General features: G+C 45.2%; 2 protein-coding genes across 4 annotated transcripts; one reads left to right on the top strand and one right to left on the bottom strand.

Moving 5' to 3' along the window:
- The first annotated feature begins 273 nt into the window (after nt 1–273).
- Nucleotides 274–6,815, top strand: stat1a (signal transducer and activator of transcription 1a). Of its 2 annotated transcripts, none has more exons than XR_015067963.1 (24): nt 274–387; nt 1,338–1,465; nt 2,182–2,326; nt 2,594–2,689; nt 2,767–2,850; nt 2,930–3,008; nt 3,091–3,182; nt 3,330–3,481; nt 3,562–3,720; nt 3,806–3,898; nt 3,980–4,039; nt 4,118–4,138; nt 4,231–4,321; nt 4,543–4,584; nt 4,667–4,756; nt 4,836–4,934; nt 5,128–5,263; nt 5,372–5,427; nt 5,560–5,657; nt 5,759–5,898; nt 5,966–6,154; nt 6,239–6,318; nt 6,389–6,473; nt 6,564–6,815. XR_015067963.1 is itself a non-coding variant. In XM_085928089.1 (24 exons), exons 1-24 carry the CDS (start codon nt 385–387, stop codon nt 6,588–6,590), a joined length of 2,241 nt encoding a protein of 746 aa, XP_085784215.1. In that variant the 5' UTR covers nt 274–384; the 3' UTR covers nt 6,591–6,815. The 2 variants fall into 2 exon arrangements, 1 of the variants encoding a protein (XP_085784215.1); XM_085928089.1 differs by having other exon boundaries at nt 6,239–6,314.
- A 1,284-nt stretch (nt 6,816–8,099) lies between these two features.
- On the bottom strand, nt 8,100–16,495 carry glsa (glutaminase a). Of its 2 annotated transcripts, none has more exons than XM_085928114.1 (18): nt 16,186–16,495; nt 14,256–14,346; nt 13,812–13,930; nt 13,147–13,276; nt 13,005–13,084; nt 12,760–12,923; nt 12,404–12,462; nt 12,033–12,065; nt 11,741–11,799; nt 11,606–11,672; nt 11,235–11,285; nt 10,989–11,165; nt 10,602–10,733; nt 10,205–10,297; nt 10,008–10,069; nt 9,865–9,941; nt 9,716–9,779; nt 8,100–9,406 (listed from the first exon to the last, which is right to left on the bottom strand). In XM_085928114.1, the coding sequence occupies exons 1-18, from the start codon at nt 16,395–16,397 to the stop codon at nt 9,259–9,261; spliced, it is 1,818 nt and encodes a 605-aa protein (XP_085784240.1). In that variant the 5' UTR covers nt 16,398–16,495; the 3' UTR covers nt 8,100–9,258. The 2 variants fall into 2 exon arrangements, with proteins under 2 accessions (XP_085784240.1, XP_085784231.1); XM_085928105.1 differs by having other exon boundaries at nt 14,256–14,352.
- Between the last annotated feature and the right edge of the window lie 1,274 nt (nt 16,496–17,769).

Below are 17,769 nucleotides of genomic sequence, written 5' to 3' on the forward strand. Positions count from 1 at the left end.
ATTTCATTTTAAATAAAAATAAATATACATTGTAAGTATAATTACGAAACTATAAAATACACATAAAAAAAAAAAACATTTTGACGTTTGGTCTTGTGCCGTACCAAACCATTTGAGACACAATAGCTCAACTCATCGTCTCGGGTTACGGGGGGAATCCGACAGGACTGAACAGCCGCTTTTCAACAATTTGATTGGCTGTTCTAAGAAATGGGCGTATCATCGTTATAGAATCTCGACGGTGATTGGTTACTTTCAGTAACACAGGCAAACTGAAAAAAATCGCTGTCAGAATAAGAAACAAGCCAAAAGAGGAAGCAGACAAAAATCAGCTCCTGTTTACTCTTTCCAATTCTGTTGAGTCTTCGTTCTACCTACTTATAGATGGTAAGTTTCAACATTTGTTATCCTCCTCCTTTGGAAGGTTCTACATTTGCGTGCTCAGTCAAGTAATACAAGTGAGCCTCTTAATAAAATAAACATATTTTGTTGTAAACCTAGCAAGTAACTGCACGTAATGTAGTTATTAAATAGTCACTATAAGGACGTCACCCAAATCAAAGTAACTAGTACACATCCTATATTCTGATAGATATATGTATGGTGGGGAGGTGGGTAGCACGTCCGCCTCACAGTTAGGAGGGTACGGGTTCGATTCCACCTCCGGCCCTCCCTGCGTGGAGTTGGCATGTTCTCCCCGTGTCCGCGTGGGTTTTCTCCGGGCACTCCGGTTTTCTCCCACATCCCAAAAATATGCTTGATAGGCCGATTGAGCACTCCAAATTGTCCCTAGGTGTGAGTGCGAGTGCGAATGGTTGTTCGTCTCTGTGTGCCCTGCGATTGGTTGGCAACCAGTTCAGGGTGTCCCCCGATGACGGCTGGGATAGGCTCCAGCACTGCTTTTATTTATTTATTTATTTATTTATTTATTTATTTATTTATTTATTTATTGTTTATTTATTTGGGTTATATGCTTATTACTTATTCATTGCTTTTGTCTTTTTGTTTTTACTCTGTGCTATTTGATTGTAAGTGTTGTGTACTGTGTCTAGTCATCGTGGGACGGTGGGAAACGTAATTTTGATTTCTTTGTGTGTCTTAACATGTGAAGAAATTGACAATAAAGCGGACTTTGACTTGATATACGCACGCACGCACTTACACACACGCACCCACCCACATACACACACACACACACACACACACGCACCCACCCACCCACATACACACACACACACACACACACACACACACACACACACACACACACACACACACACACACACACACACACACACACCTTCAAACTTTGATTGAATTTACCCATTGTGTTGAAGATGACTCAGTGGGACCAGCTTCAGATGCTGGACTCCAAGTACCTGGAGCAGGTGGATCTGCTGTACGATGACTCGTTCCCCATGGACATCAGAGCATACCTGAGCAAGTGGATCGAGACCATCGACTGGTGAGGGTCCTCAGACCGTGTACATTCTGCGCATAGTTGACCGCAAAGCACAGCGGAAATCATCAAGCGGTTAATGCTGACAAACAAAAGCAAAAACGCCATCGACAGGTTTACAGTATCATCGGTGTTGCAGTGTTACAACTTGTGAACACAACAGTTGTGACTGCGTCCATGTCCATATTATATGTACACTAGGTCGGTATGCCTAAAATTGCCAATCAGAAGGCGCTGCACAATCACACTGAGTCATCATACACAACCTTGCTTTATTTTTAAAGTCTTTTTATTCATGTTTTTACTTCTTTTTTTTTTTAACAATTTACATTGTTCTAATAGGGACAATATAATTGATCAGCTAAATAAATCGACAAGTGGGGACACGCCAACAATGACTGTCAAAAATCAGCTTTGCCCAACCAAAATATGAATAAATATTTTTTACAACCTGCAAATAGGTCAATCCATGGAGGCCGAACTGCAAGCATCAAATATTAACTAACGTTGCTCATACAGTCAAAGTTGCAAGACACGCTGGCAACAAATAGAGCCTGGAATCAGATTGAAAAAAATAAATAATCTGGCACCTCCATATACCGGACGCACAGCAGCACCTCAGAGGAACGAAGCAATAAATGTCTATTTTCGTGGAACAAATATTAGAGTCTAATATTTATTGTGTTGTGGCACTGATCAATGCATCTGGTGTACGTCTTCAGGGACTTGGTGATGGACCAAGAATCATTAGCCGTCGTCCGTTTTCATGAGCTCCTTGCCCAGCTTGATGATCAACACAGCCGCTTTTCTCTGGAGCACAACTTCCTGCAACAACACACTTGCCGCAAGATCAAGCGCAATCTGCAGGTTGCCTCGGCCCACACAACATGAATATACACAAAATAAACGCAAACCATTTTATCACAAATATTTTTTTGTTTCTCAAGTATTTTTTTTTTTCAGTATTCAAACATTTCCCCAATACTATACTACTAGTTAGATCATTTTTGTTTCGTTTAGCATTTTCATGTTTTATCTTTCACAAATGGCCTGGCTGGCACTTGAAATGCCCTTGTGTATAACACGATGACAATGAAGCTAATCTGTTCCCCCTCTGACCTGCTTTGTTTCCAGGATAAATTCCAGGACGACCCGGTGCACATGGCCATGATCATTTCAAAGAACCTCAAAGATGAGCGCGCGATCCTGGCATGTGCAAAGAGCATCATGGTAAAACTCCACTTACATGTACTTGGAACAAAGCCACTGAATGGATGGCTTTGGATTGACAAGTGTAAAAATGGCAGGAGGGTGAAGGGATGGTGTCAGCCATGGTGGTGGAGAAGCAGAAGCTGGATGGCAAAATGAAGGAGATGAAGGAAAGAGCTCAGGTGACACATTTGCCATACTTGATACTTCAGGTTCCATTTTGGGGACGTTTCCAATATTCTTTCCAAATTGGTGTCTCAGTTGGCAGATCAAACCATCAAAAACCTGGAAGATCAGCAGGATGAATACGACTTCAAGTTCAACACTCTGAGGAACCGAGGTGAGACTCGCCAACGAGGCTGAGATGCCAGCGTACGTGTGGGGCCATTGGAGGAGTCTTAAGAGCTTGTGCGTTTGCGCAGAGAACGAACTTCATGACATGATGCCCAAGGAAGTGGAGAAGGAGAAGATGATCATCATGAAGATGTGCTTGGATCTGAAAACAAAACGACAGGTTGGTTCATCCTTGGATTTGTGCTGGCAAAGGCTTGTCGGGAAAAAATAATTGCTGAAATACAAAAGGTGTTGGTCCAAGCGGGCTTTTTTTCTACTAGGAGAAGATGACGGGCTGACTAAGTCACGGCAACCTTTATGTCCTCAGGACGTGATGGTCCAGCTGACGGAGCTCCTGAATGTGACTCAAGCGCTGGTGTCGGACCTGATCTCCGAGGAGCTGCCTGAGTGGAAGCGCCGGCAGCAGATTGCCTGCATCGGCGGCCCGCCCAACGCCTGCCTGGATCAGCTGCAGAACTGGTGAGCGCCTCCGCCGCCCACGTGCACTCGGACCTCGACCCGAGAGATTTTCTCACCGTCAACTCGTGGTCCCCCTGCAGGTTCACTACGGCAGCAGAGACCCTCCAACAGTTTCTCCAGCATCTCAAGAAGCTGCAAGAGCTGGAGCAGAAGTTCACGTACGAAAACGACCCCATCACCCTGAAGAAAGACCTACTGGAGACCCGAGCCCTGGAGCTGCTGAAGAACCTCCTCTCCAAGTAATGTCCGGCATCCACTCCTGACCGGCCTGTCAGTTGTCCATGCGTTGCGCTGACGCGTCGTGTGGTTCTTTTCTGTGAGCAGCGCTTTGGTTGTGGAGCGGCAACCCTGCATGCCCACCTACCCTCAGAGGCCGCTGGTACTGAAAACCGCCATTCAGTTCACGGTCAAACTCCGGTAAGGAAAAAAAAAAACATTCGACAAGTTCTGCGTTTTAGGCCATATTCCATTTTCTCTCCCTCTGCGACGTGTCTTCAGGTTCCTGGTAAAGTTGCCCGAGTTTAACTACCAGCTCAAAGTCAAGGCAGTCTTCGACAAGTACGATCTCACGCTTCCACGCCAATACATTGTTGTTGTTGAACTTGTCACTCATGTGCCGTCTTGACCTTTTTTTAGGGATGTGACAGACAAGAAAGGGTCAGTGTGTTTGAAACGCAGCCGTCAAGTCAAGTCGCCTACATCCTTTCGTGCGGAGCGGCAGCGAGCGATCCATGTGTGTTGTCTTCTAGGTTCCGCAGGTTCAACATCTTGGGAACAAACACCAAAGTCATAAACATGGAGGAGTCTAATGGCAGCCTGGCAGCAGAGTTCAGACATCTGGCAAGTATTGTTTGATTTCACTGGCTGGGTTAGTAGACTAAATCTGGTGAAATTCATAACAGGTGCTTGATTCACGAATGCCCCAAAACATTTTCCCTGTTCCTTTTTCTCTTCATTTTGACAAGGAGCAATGCGACCGATTGAATGTGGGCGTCGGTTTCTGTTTGTTTGGAGCCACTATTTGCAGGATGTCTAGTCAAACTGTCCCTCTTCCCCCACAGCAATTAAAAGAACAGAAAGTTCCAGGAAATCGAACCAGTGAGGTAAGGATTGTTGACTGTGGTTTTTTTACCACTCGGGTCAGTCTGCGGAATACTCTTGACACGGGCGTGTCGGTGAGTCTAGGCTCCATTGATCGTCACAAAGGAGCTTCACTCGCTGAGCTTTGAGTCGGAGCTGCAGCTCAGTCAGTCCGGAACCAGGATCAAGCTGGAGGTGCGACTGGGCATTGTGGTGGTGAATTGCTTGCGCCGCCCAAAGGAAACAAACGATTTGACCCTTGTCTGCGTCTCAGGCGCTGTCGCTGCCTGTGTTGGTGATCTCCAACGTGTGCCAGCTCCCCAGCGGCTGGGCCTCCATCCTGTGGTACAACATGCTCACAAGTGAACCCAAGGTAAGCGCATCTCCACACTCGAGGTTGGCCACATAGATGGAAGCTTGTGCAAGCAGATAAACTTCAAAATTTAGAGAAGGTCAAATGTCGTTATTCTGGACTTGAGGTTCATGCTGAAATTTCACCCCAAAGCCTGATGTTCCTCACTCTGTGTGAGCAGTTAAAGAAAGTCCCTTTTGGTCTCCCCTGCCAGAACCTGCAGTTCTTCCTGTCTCCCCCGGCAGCCAAATGGTCCGAGTTGTCCGAGGTTCTGGGCTGGCAGTTCTCCTCTATCACCAAGCGAGGCCTGAGCCAGGAGCAGCTTAACATGCTGGCCGACAAGCTGCTGGGTCAGATCCACCGCCGCAACTCGCACCCACACACCTAATCATGGAAACATGTCAAATAGGAAACGAGCCTCTTGCGTCTGTCTTCTCAGCATTTCCAACTCTCTGCAGGTCCCAAAGCACAGAGAAACCCAGACGGTCTAGTTCCTTGGAACAAGTTCTGCAAGGTGAGACACGGAAGTAATCACAGAGCCACGTCCATGGCCGAAATGCAAATCCTCCTTTCCGACAGAAGTTATCGCTCGTTGGCTCGCGGTGACGTGCTTGCGTCCACTAAGACAAACATTGCTTTTGTTTAGCCTCAAAATGCCAACGAGAAAGCTTTTTCCTTCTGGTTGTGGATCGAAGGCATCCTGGATTTGATTAAGCGACACTTGCTTTTCCTCTGGAATGACGGGTGAGTTATTCCTGTGTGGAATCTCAAGCGGCTTTCCACACACTTTTCTTTTGATCAAAGTTGAAATATAGCGGGGGGGGGGGGGGGGGCGTTCTGTGCAGATTCATCCTGGGCTTCATAAGCAAGGACCGCGAGAAGGCCCTGCTGAGCGACAAGTGCCCGGGAACCTTCTTGCTCAGATTCAGCGAGAGCAGCAAAGAAGGCGCCATTACCTTCACATGGGTCGAACATGACATACACAGTAAGCTCCTCTTCACACGCTTCACTGGGGTGTGTTCAGATGATTCCGGCATGACTTTACCTTTCAGGCAATCCCATCTTCCACTCGGTGGAGCCGTACACAAAGAAAGAGCTGACTGCCGTCTCGCTGGCCGACATCATCCGCACTTACAAGGTGATGGCGACCGACGACATCCCCGACAACCCGCTGCGTTTCCTCTACCCCAACATCCCCAAAGACATGGCCTTTAAGAAGTACTACACCAAAACCTCAGAGAGTAAGACCTGCCTTCTGTTCTTTTTCCCCCCATTCAATGGGGACACTATTAAATGTACGCAATTTGGGTCTGACCGGCCTCCAGCTCAAGAGCCCATGGACGTGGACAACACAGAAAAGAGTGGCTATATGAAGACTGAGCTCATATCTGTCTCACAAGTGTAAGTGAGTTTTTTCAAGTGATGAGTATGTCACATGACTGAGCTCTTGACACTGACTCGTGTCCCCACGCCAGACATCCGGCCCAACTGCAAGAGAAATTGCTGCCCATGTCGCCCGACGACTACAGGTATTTGGTCAGTCGGGCAGATCTTGAAATGGTGAGGCGACCGCCGCCTTCAGAATTAAGCCGATTTGCCAATCAAAGCAATCCAACCTGACAATGTCTTTTTTTGTGTCTTTCTTCCCAGGTGAAAGACTTTCCGGATCAAAACTGAGCTGCTCTGCCCTGTTTCCTTCCAGCAGACAATGTGTTAATTCTTGAGATTGTCAAACAAGACACTCTCTTACTGTGTATATACAATACAGAATTTTAGAAATGCGTGGAAAGAAATGAGAAACGGTCCTCATGCGGCCGATTCACTGTGATGACATACTGAACATCGCAATCACTGTTGAACATATGTAAAAGTTAATGGATTATATTAAAAACTATCACTCAATTTAGTTTATTACTATTGAGCCATGAAAGGTATAGCTTGACTTAGGTGCTGGGGGTATGGTTTCATTTCCTACTCAATTTGGACAGGCCTACCCTAAATAAGAAAACAAACTATGCGATGTGTGTGTTCTACTTCACAATATCTTCTCAAACTAACTTGCTCTACCGACTTGCTATATCAGTTTTTAATAGACTGGGTCTGAATGGGCTTCTGAAATGTGAAGACAGCGTGTTTGTTGGAAGTACCGTTGGTGCACTTTTTGTCCATGATCATTGTAGCATGTCACTCCTTATAGTGTTCCACAAACTAAGCTGTGTGGAATAAGTGGTGAAATATTTACTCGATGTAAACATTGTACATGGTTTCACAAAATGACTCGTTTTGATCTATTTTCATCAATCCCTGAAAATTTATTATATCCATGTCCCTTCACGCTGTCATAATGGGGTATTAATTAAAAAAAAAAAAAAGTTTTCAGTTAAATTAATGTACGACCAGTATTTTGTCTCAAGTCACAACTAAGTATTTCAATTTTTAAGTGTCTAACATCTTTCCAAATAAGCTAATTTGATGGTGGCTTGATGTAAGTGGTCCAGCCATGATGCCATTTCAATTACATTTACTCTTTTGTGGAAAGTGATCATCTGGCACAAACATGTACATCTTACATATTAACAAAATGACATCGATAACACAATGAACGAATCTTTAACTGTTTTAATGTACAGAATTTCCGCCGTTTCCACACGGACTCATTTCACTTACGGACGAGTACAAATAACCGCGGGAGGAGCCTGCAAGCAACAGCACTAGCAGCTGAAGAGCAGATCTTTCTAGACTGATAGGGGCAGCTTGCGATTTATTTTGCGGTCTCGGTTGTTGTTGTTTTTGACCTCATTCGGAAAAGTTTCAGATACAAGACATCACTCTGTGGTAGCAAACTAGTGGACAACTCGTGTGTGTTCCGATCGTAAAAATCATTTTAAAGATGGGCCAGAGTCGACTCTGATGAAGGCGGAAGTACACGCCAAAACATGTCAGGTAATTCAACCTAAATAATTTGTCTGTGTTAAAAGAACCAGTAAAATCATCTATAAGTGGAGACAAAATGAACGTAGTACACCCACCTAATTTCTGGGATTTATTTTGTACCTTTTTTCTCCAACAAATGAAGGATTAAGAGAGAAGAACCAGTCAAAGTGTTTATATTTAATCTGTTGGATTGTTTTCGGGAAACCAAAACATTAAGTCACAGCAGCAACGACAACCAACTGTGGAAACCAGTTGAACTTTCTTGTCTGCTAAATTTTATTGTGCTTCTACATTGTTTGCAGCATTGTTTTGAAACATCCAAAACACAGGCCTGACTTTTTATTTTTTTTCCAGTTAAGATCCTCAAACATGGCCAACACCTTCCTGAGTCATGGGCATTAGCAAACTTATGTGGGCAATTTACAAAATTTTGCTGGTCCATTCCATTGTCAGCGGCCTGGGCAGCCATCCATCATTGTCAGTCTGTCATTTCTTCAAGACAAACTGGTGGGCATTCCTTCAGACAAAATGGATACCCCTGTTTCACTGGCAACTGACAGAAACACGCCCAGACTGTCTCACGTGTTTGTAATAACGACAGGCTTAATTGACTGACTGACAGGCAGTTCATTCTGATGGAGTGCCCACCTCTGGAAGCTAATTTCCCAAATGTGATACTTTTGTGCAGCATCAAACTGTGTCACAACATCAAATTAAAAAAAAAAAACATCCAACAGCGCTAACATAAAACTTCATTTCAAGCGAATGGGTCAAAAGCTCCACTTTGATTAGTTAAACTGTCCTAACAAATTCCTGAACTTTGGCTCAATGTTGACATATTTATACCAAGAAAAAATAAAAACATATTTTGGAGGTTGTAAACAGCAACTACATTTTACACATAATATTTGGGAAACATTTCTTGGTCAAGGATTAATCCACCATGGTGCTACATGGTGAGCCATAATTGGTCAATTTTAAGCACACGCAAATAAATATAAATACCAGCACGCACGCACACACATACACACACACACACACCGTGTGTCAGGAGACGATACATTCCACCATATGACGATGTTGAAAATGCAGAGGTTTTGTCTACACCAACTGTCGAAAACAAAATAGCACACCAGCTGCCACTAAATGAAGCCAGCATTCAGTTTGCAGCTGGTAACATCCTGCAGGAGACTACAAAACTAAATCTGATGGAATATTACAGTAGCACTTCCACCTAAAACTACTCCAACATACACTGAAGTGAAAGTACAACACCAGCTAACAACAACATGATCAAGAGCTTCTGCTTAGGTTTGCTCGAATCACAAATTCAATATACTGTAAGTTTATAGTTTTTATCACCGTATTATCTGCAAGCTGCTTTGAAACGGTGATACCCCCTCCAGAGGGTTCACAGCAAGCTATCGAGGTTCTTCTCCGCCTTCTCCGTTGCCGCTGGGCTCTCCGGAGGACTGTACAGATTGTGATAATCGCGCAGGATGGTGACCACATCGTGGTGGCCGAAGTGAACCGCCTCGTCCATCGGCGTATTGCCCCACCTGCGGCACAAATCGTTAGAAACAGCACGGCATAATACAATGTGGCAAAAGCGGCCTTATTTTGTGACATTTTATGCTTTCTAGATTTTGTGCGCTCTTTTTTGAATTTGATGTCAAATTTACTGTTTATTGCTCTCCTTTACTTTATGCGTCTGCTATTCTTTTGCCTTTAAATGTTTTATTTTGTCTAACAATGTGACGCACATTGTTTCAAATGAAATGGAATGTAGTATTTACGAACAGAAAAATGATTCAATGAAAAATAAAATTGCAGTGCGCTCGTGAGGTACCAAACTTTGAACTGTTCACCTGTCTCTGGGGACCGGGTTGACCTTGCAAGCCTCGAGCAAAAAGCGAACCACCTCGCCGTGACCTGAAAGACAAACCAAAACCCAACACGTACAATATCAGCTTCTAAAGATTGAAGATGTGGGATCCAAAAGTTATTTGAGTTTCACCTTCGGCCGCAGCCACGTGCAGAGCCGTCCTGGAGTCGTAGTCCCTCTGCTCCATGTCCATGGATGACAAGGCGAACCTGCAGTGGCGAAACGCAGATTGAGAAGGGATACGAGACAAACGGAAGCCAGACACGATGGCGTACCTCCTCAGGGCAGACACGTCGCCGGTATAGGCGGCAAACAACAGATTGATCACAGACTTCACCTGAAAGGATGCAAGGAGGCCAAATTTAGAAAGTTGTGTGGTACAGGAATAGACGACGGGTGCAAAAGAATTGCACGTTGATGCTTTTCCAGTAGGTGGCAGCGCAGAGGTCAACCGGGACTTGTCAGCACTCACCCTCTGATCGCCTCCTTCCCTGCGGGGATCCAGTTTCTTTGCAAAGTGTCTCAGATTATCATAGTTGTGAAAGTTGAAGAGGGAAACCAGGTCCTGCGACAAGATGACACATCACCACGTTGGTAAAAAAGAAGTCATTTTGTGCATTGAATTGGCGGTGGACGCTATTGCGGCGTTGCAGAAATAACAGCCAATTAAAAAAAATAAAATGAACGTAATCAGTGACATGTTTTGTTTCACAGATCTTTGTTGGATTATTTGTATGTTTGGATGTTAATTTTACAAACTATTTTCTAACTATTTTCTATTTTTTGGAATCTTGCTTATGTCATTTGTTTTATCCAATGTGTGAAGTTACAAAACTGCCTAATAAAGCAGATTGGCAAATTTGGTTTACCGTGCAGAACTGAATGCCTCGCACACTGTTGCCGAGCTTGTCGAGAGGCGGAGACCAGCACATGACGCCCATGACGTTTGGAACCACGAGCAGGATGCCGCCGGCCACGCCTGATTTTGCCGGAAGGCCCACCTGAAACCGGTTGGAGATCAGGTGAGCTGGACCGCACCACATCGCATACCAAATGTGTTTTTTCAAACTCAAAGCTGCTACTGATTGATTATCTCTAGATGAACATATTTGCTTCATTGTACTGAACCATAAATCTAGTAGATAATTTTTTTTGCCCCTACTAAGATAAATGTCTCAGTGGGAGCTGAAGACTTGATGCACGTGGGACTCCCATTTTGTGTTCTTGATGAAAATGAGTCTGACAGCGCGACTCACGTGGAAAGCAAACTGTCCGGAGAAATCGTACATCCCACACGAGTGCATCAGGCTGAGGGTGTCGCGCACGGCCTCGGGGCTCAGCACACGCTCTCCTGTGATGGGACAGAAGCCGCCGTTGGCCAGGGTTGCCGCCATTACGCTGGCACTCTCACAGGTCACCTCAATGGAGCACAACTAGCAGGGCGACAAACGCAACGTCACCCGTGTCGCTCCGGAGACCTTTAGCCGCCGCTCATCTTTTACCTGGAAGTAGAAGTCCAAGATGGATGTCATGTCCGTTCCTTCGGGAAAACACTGCAAGGACAAAAAAAAAACAGTTAATGTGCGTCATTGCTGTTTCTTGCTAAATGGATTTAGTTTTTGTTTGCGTAGAAAATCAGCGTCTATTTTGTTTTTCCACCCTTACTGGTTTTCTGACATTTTTTTTTCACCGAATGGACAATAATTGAATACAGCAAAATAATTGGTGGCTTTGAAAGTAAGGGACAAAATATTATCAAAGCAGCCAGTCATATTGTTGTTGAACATGTGCGAGGGGATTTTGGACCAATTGCAATTTACTCATTTGGCGGTGAAAGTTGACCGATGGATTTCACGTAGAAGTTCTCTCTGACCTTCTTTTCTTTCATATAGTAGCCGATAGCAAAGTTTCTGTCTCCGGATTCCCGCTCGGACTGGAACCTGTGACAAACAACGCAGGGATTACCGTCGTCACACTCATTTGTATTTTGACGCGCCGATGAACTCACGTGGCGTTGCTGAAGCCGACATACTCGTTTCCCGCCAGTTTGTTCATGAAGTTCATGACCTGCAGAGTTAGCGCTCAACGTCATCAGGATGTGCTTGTCGAGTAAGTACAATGGTACCTTCACTTAAATATATTCCCCCCCCCCCCCTTTTTTTTTATACTTATGAAATGTGACTTTTGTTGCTCTTGCTTTGTGTTGCAAGCCAAAATGAGGAACGAGCGAAACTCAGATTTGCTGCATCTTCCGAGAATCATCAAAAGCGGTAGTCATAAATGCTGATGGTGATACTCACGTAGTCAAACTTCTCAGCATTGCTGGCTCCTTGCTGGAACACACAAACAAAACATTCACAATTTTTATTAAGATTGTCAGTCGAACGTAATCCACGGCTCATCAATTGTGTCTTTTTTTAATGTCTCGCGTTAAAGCCGCATGCCATTTTTAGTTTGTACAGCAGGAGGCGCGCTCGAGGGTGTAATTTAAGGTGACGACGTTGAGCGAGTCTGTGCGTGCGTGCACACACGCATGTGTCCGAGTTCTGCTGCTTTGCGCCAAATCCCCTTTCAGAACGATTATAAACGTAATCTGCACTAATCTCACATTTCTGTAAACTTGCCAAAGTAACTCAAATGAAATCAACGTTGTTGTTGTCTGTTGTGTTACCTTGATGAGAGAAGTACAGACGATGGCGCCGGCGTTCACCATGGGGTTGTGAGGTTTGTCTGCAAACACACAGAGATCTCGACTCTTACAGAAGTCACATTGACTTTGCGCATTTGAAAAGCTAAACAACTCCAGCTCAGAGAAAAAATAGAAATCCACAGGCTACTAGGCACACGTGACCTACTTTTTGACTGACAGCACATATTGTCCTACGAAATGTCATTTTGGATAAAAGTTTTAAAAAGGTTGAGTCAGTCAACATCCGTGCTAAGCGCTCGTCCGGCGTGCTGCCCCCATCAATAATTGATCCCGCCTCCAGAAACAGCTCCTCTTTTTGCGTCAGCGCGCTTCCTCACCGTCCTCGTTCAAGAAGAGCTTGTTGAAGCGCAGGCCGCTGGGCTCTTTGCCGATGAAGCGGTGCACGTACTCGGTGCCGTGGTCGTGGACGGCGATGGCGTATTTCAGCGGCTTGACGCAAGACTGCAGGCAAAAGGGCACCTTGGTGTCTCCCACCGTGTGCCTGCGACAAAGGCGCACTAAATTGCCACTCTGTGTTTTTTGCATGACAGTTTTGTTGGCATATCACAAAGTCAAAGTATACCTTTGACCGTCGACGGTGCACAAGGAGACGGCCCACAAGTCCGGGCTGAAGCGCGCAAGCTGGGGAATGTAGTCGGCCACCTGCAGGAAGAGTTCCCGGTGAGCTATTCACGTGACAAGGCTCGGCCAGCCCGGTCGCTCACCTGGCCTCCGGACATGTTCTTTGCTTTGTCGTACAGCTCGTTCATGTGGCGGCAAAACGGTTGGAAGTCGGGGATGACGAATTTCTTCCGAAAGGCTTGAGTGAGCAGCACAATGTTGCTCTGAACACATCTGCGCACAAAAGAAAACACGCTGCATTCAAAATGGCTTGCATTTTCTTGGCACTGCTTAAGTTAGCCCGCAAGTCTTTGACATCCTTTTTCCCCCCTCCTTCCAGAGCCCACTTGACCCCATTGACCTTTGCTTATCATGGGGGGGGGGGCGATCCTGTCCCATGCAAATGAGCCATTACGAAACGAACTCCCTCTATCGCGAGGTCAACACAAACCAATGCTTTCACTTCTGCCATTCAATGCGGAACAATGTCAGCTCGCCGGGATTTGCATCTCGGCTATCTCTCCCTGGCATGGCGGGCTGTAATCCCGCTTGCGTGGGATCCCTGTGGGGAAAACATGCAGCGTTCTGCTGACGGCTCACGTGCTTCCCGCATGACTGCTCAGCTCTATAAATAAGACCACAGCCATGAGGCGTCATCCTGCCCTGCCTGGCTGGCTGTGAGGTGGCCATCGCCGTCAACCTGCTCTGCCTCCAAGAATCATGCCTTTATAATCGAATCCGATCTGTCTCCGATAATTGAAAGGCTTACTTCTTGAAGAGGTGTTTATCCAGGGCTCCATCCGAGGTTGTTTTCATGGTTATCTTCAGCATCTCCATACATTCTTTCAGCCGGGGGTCTCCTGTGCGAAGCCCTGTGGCTTTGAGAGCCTGTGGAGGGAAGGCGAGAAGGTGGGCTGAATAATTTCATAAGCATAAGTAAATAAATAAATGAAAAATAAAATAAACAATGTGTTGCACTTTTTGTGGCGAAGACTTGGGTTTGAAATTAAATTTCAATGGGAAGTAAGCTAATGCTATCTTCCTTCAACCTGGTCAGGCCTTTCCGGTAATGAGCTCTTCATATTCAACTGTACGGAATCTTCTCGTTTTCGTCAGGATTATGCAGGATTACTTTGCCCCCAACTATAAATAGTCAACACTCCATTTTGTTCTGCCCAATTCATGGCATTTTGCAAGCCTTGAAAGGACTCACTGTGGTGAATTTGTGTGCTGGGATCTTCTCTTGGCCTTCAGCTATGGTGTAGAAGAGCAGGTCCTCTAGGCTGGGTAGAATACCTGCCTTCCTTCTCCTGCATGAGACACACCGACGGAAGATGTGGCATGAGTGACTCACAAACTCACAAGTTGAGTTGCGTTTCCAGCATGTGCGGCAAATTGTTCTTGCTAGACTACCAGCCAGGGGGTGTGACAGTTTTGCAATCAATCGCTAGCAGAGTCTGCATCAGTGCAGCCGGCGGTTGAATGTTTGAAGGTCAAATCAAAGCAACACAAAATCGCCAATGGGAATTGTTCCCACGGAGATGCACTGATGTCTGAGCCTGGCTGGTACTCGTAGCAGCAAAGCCAAGTTAGTTGGGTCAGGACGGCGCCACGGGGGAGAGGGTGGGGGCGGTTAGGGGCACTCAGCGATGATTTAAATCGACATCTGATTAGGATTTGCACAAAGTTGTCCGTTTTTGGGCCGTTGGAGTACATTATGGGAGACGTGCCGGTGCGCTCAAAATTTGGATACTTTGGGACACTTTTTCTTCTGGAGTCAAGATGATCAGGAAGACGGGAATACAGAGGAAGAGAGATGGCAAGGAGCGAATGAAGTGGCGGAGATGGACGAGGCAAAAGAGCCAAGCAAGCAGCTTGTGGTTATTTAATGGAAGTGGTGGGGTGGGGTGGGTTGGCTACTTCTACTGATGGAAAACACACCAAAAGTCAAATTAAAGTCGAAAGATACTTACAAAGCAAAGCAAGCGGATCAACATAAGGAAGAGAATGTGCAGAGGAAATATTAATGAGTTTGTGACAATGAACAATACAACAGGTACAACCGACACAAATCAATGTGCACATTTTCTTCAGCAATCCATTTTATTAATCAATGTGAACTCTTAACACATGAATGATTTCTCACAATCACAATGTCCCATCACCGTTGAGCTAATCTTGGAACAGAGCTACTCATGCGGGCACCATAATGCGTTGGACAGTTCCACGCAACTTTGCAGCAGAATAAGGCTTCTGTTCGTCCTCTGTTAGAAAGGAGCCCACGAACTATTATTATTATTACTAATATTATTAATAATAATAACAATAATAATAAGTATTCCTATTAATAATTATTTAATTTATTTGATTATTATTCCTATTATAATTGATAATAATGATGATGATAATAATAATAACACTTATGTCATTTTTCTACCCGGAAACATGTACGTAAGCATCGGTAGTTATTGGGCATGGTGAAATTCAACACAAACCTAGGCTAGCCTTAAGCAAAATGTCTTTTTGTTTGTGTCCGACAAGACATGAAACAACCTCGTTTCCTTAATGAGGCTTGTGTAAAGGTCCAAGGTGGAACATCTGCAACATCTGGAGCACACACTCATCAGTACTTTTACAGCTCAGCTTTCGCTAAATCCAAGCGATGGGTTGGAGATTTTAGTGGTGTCAATGCTGCGCTCCCAAAAAAACGGCCCTGTTATGGAAACCGATATGGGAGTGACTCATTCTCTCCTGAATGTCATGACTGAAGATCCAAAGTGCTGGGCACCATGCCAGCAAGCCATTTTTGCTACAGTAAGTGTGCAAAAATCACGACTATGTAGAAATTCAAGCAGTGTAAGCTTCCATTAGCGAAATAGTCCTACAAAAAAAAAAGTACAGTTCTGTTGTATTGAACTTTTTTGTGCAACACATTTGCAGTGGTTGCTTTTCTATCTTCCGATTCTTTTTAAAAGCTAACAAGTAGCTGAGAATATTTCGAGAGGCCTTATAGGTTATCGTGAGCTAGCACACTTGTTCCATAGTCACTACGATCATAATAAATTCATGAGTCACGTGAAATGACATGAATTCGTGCTTTGTCTCCCATCGAAACTGTCCAGCAGCCGACGCGCTTTACTCACTGTTCTATCGCAGAATCTTTGTTGGCCTCATTGTGTCCATCTGCTTTGGAGCAAAAGCTTCTGGCGGCGTGCTGCTGTGCCGCCGCGGCCGTGACCGGCGAGCGGCTCCGGTAGCCGGCTGCAGGTAGAGCGTGGACTCCCCCTGCCAAATGTCGTTTCAGATGCCTCTGAATGAGCTCCTTCAGCACTGCCGTTGGCCGGAAGTGGAACATTTCAACCCTTTCGATAAAGCAAAATGAGAGCAAATCCAGCAAACAAACGAATGAATGCGTTGGCAGGAATAACACCGAGGAGTAATGGAGTAAGCGAGTAACGGGTTGAGGGAGGGTTGCGAGCGAATGGACGACGAGTTCTTGGCGTAACCTAATTAGAAATACGGATTCTGATTGGTTCTTCACTTCATTACTCTCAATCCGATTGGTCAACATAGCCATCAATCCCGGGTGCTGTACAAACATGCGTTACCTTTCATTTATTTCAACATAGACACAGAAGCGGATGAATGATGATCGACAAAAGATTAATATCTCAGATGTAATTATTTATTGATGCTCATAACTACAGTTATTCGGTATATGCATCAAATTCGAGATGCTGATCCAACAAATTGCAGCTTGTGGTTAAAATGTTATTTAGCAACAGTGCTTTGCCAATAATGTAAGTAAATATAGTGTACAGTGCACGATAGTGTTGTTATGTGATGCTGGGACACCATGTGATCTATTTTGGTAGTGCATGACATGCGACGCAATCTGCTGTTGTTCCATCGTCAGCACTGTTACACAGCACCACCTTCTGGTCAGACGCTGTTGCTATAATTGACGCGGGAATGAAAAGAGCTTCTGCCAAACGTGCATTCCCACAGCCCCATGTTATTACTGAATATTTCTGAATCCACAAAAACTGCTTTAGCACAAAATCTTGTAGACTATTATCCTTCTGGCTTGTACTGAAATGCTTTCTCGACAACAAATGGATATTAAAGAAGCAAGATCTTGAAAAATAAGGTTGCCGTGAATAACAAGCGGGAATTGAAAATTGTTGAGAAAAAGTGCCACTTTTCTCACTTCTCAAAGTTCATTATTGTGTGCAAAAAAAAAAAAACAAATCCCCTCCACATGGAATCACTTCTTTTCAACACCCACACACTCTGTGAAGCTTTCCAAAGTGAGGGTGATGGGTGCGCTCGGCAGATCCCTCCCACGTTGCTCAGTGGCTGGCTGCCGCCCACCACCAGCACCGTAGAGCCGCCCACTTGCAACCATTGCCACGGCAACCCATCATCATCATCATCCTCAGTGAGTTGCGCCGGAGGAGGACAGGGAGGAGGACAGTGAGGGGAGGGGTTGCCGCGCAGAACAGGGCTGCCACTGAACAGCAGCGGGCGTGGGCGTTCATGAGCTGAGCGATTCTCCAGAGAAAGTCTGCGTGCGTGCGTGCGTGCGTGCGCGCGCGTGAGAGAGAGAAAAAGATGGCAACTATGTGAGCACAACCTGCGTCAGAGTGAGTCATCAGCTACTTTCACAATGTCTTGATGTGACGTGGATGCAAATAATCAAGGCGGGCATTCAACCACAAGCAACT

The sequence above is a fragment of the Syngnathus leptorhynchus genome, chromosome 1 (assembly GCF_054491065.1).
Source record: "Syngnathus leptorhynchus isolate UIUO chromosome 1, UIUO_Slep, whole genome shotgun sequence".
In the NCBI taxonomy this organism is placed as follows: Eukaryota; Metazoa; Chordata; class Actinopteri; order Syngnathiformes; family Syngnathidae; genus Syngnathus; species Syngnathus leptorhynchus.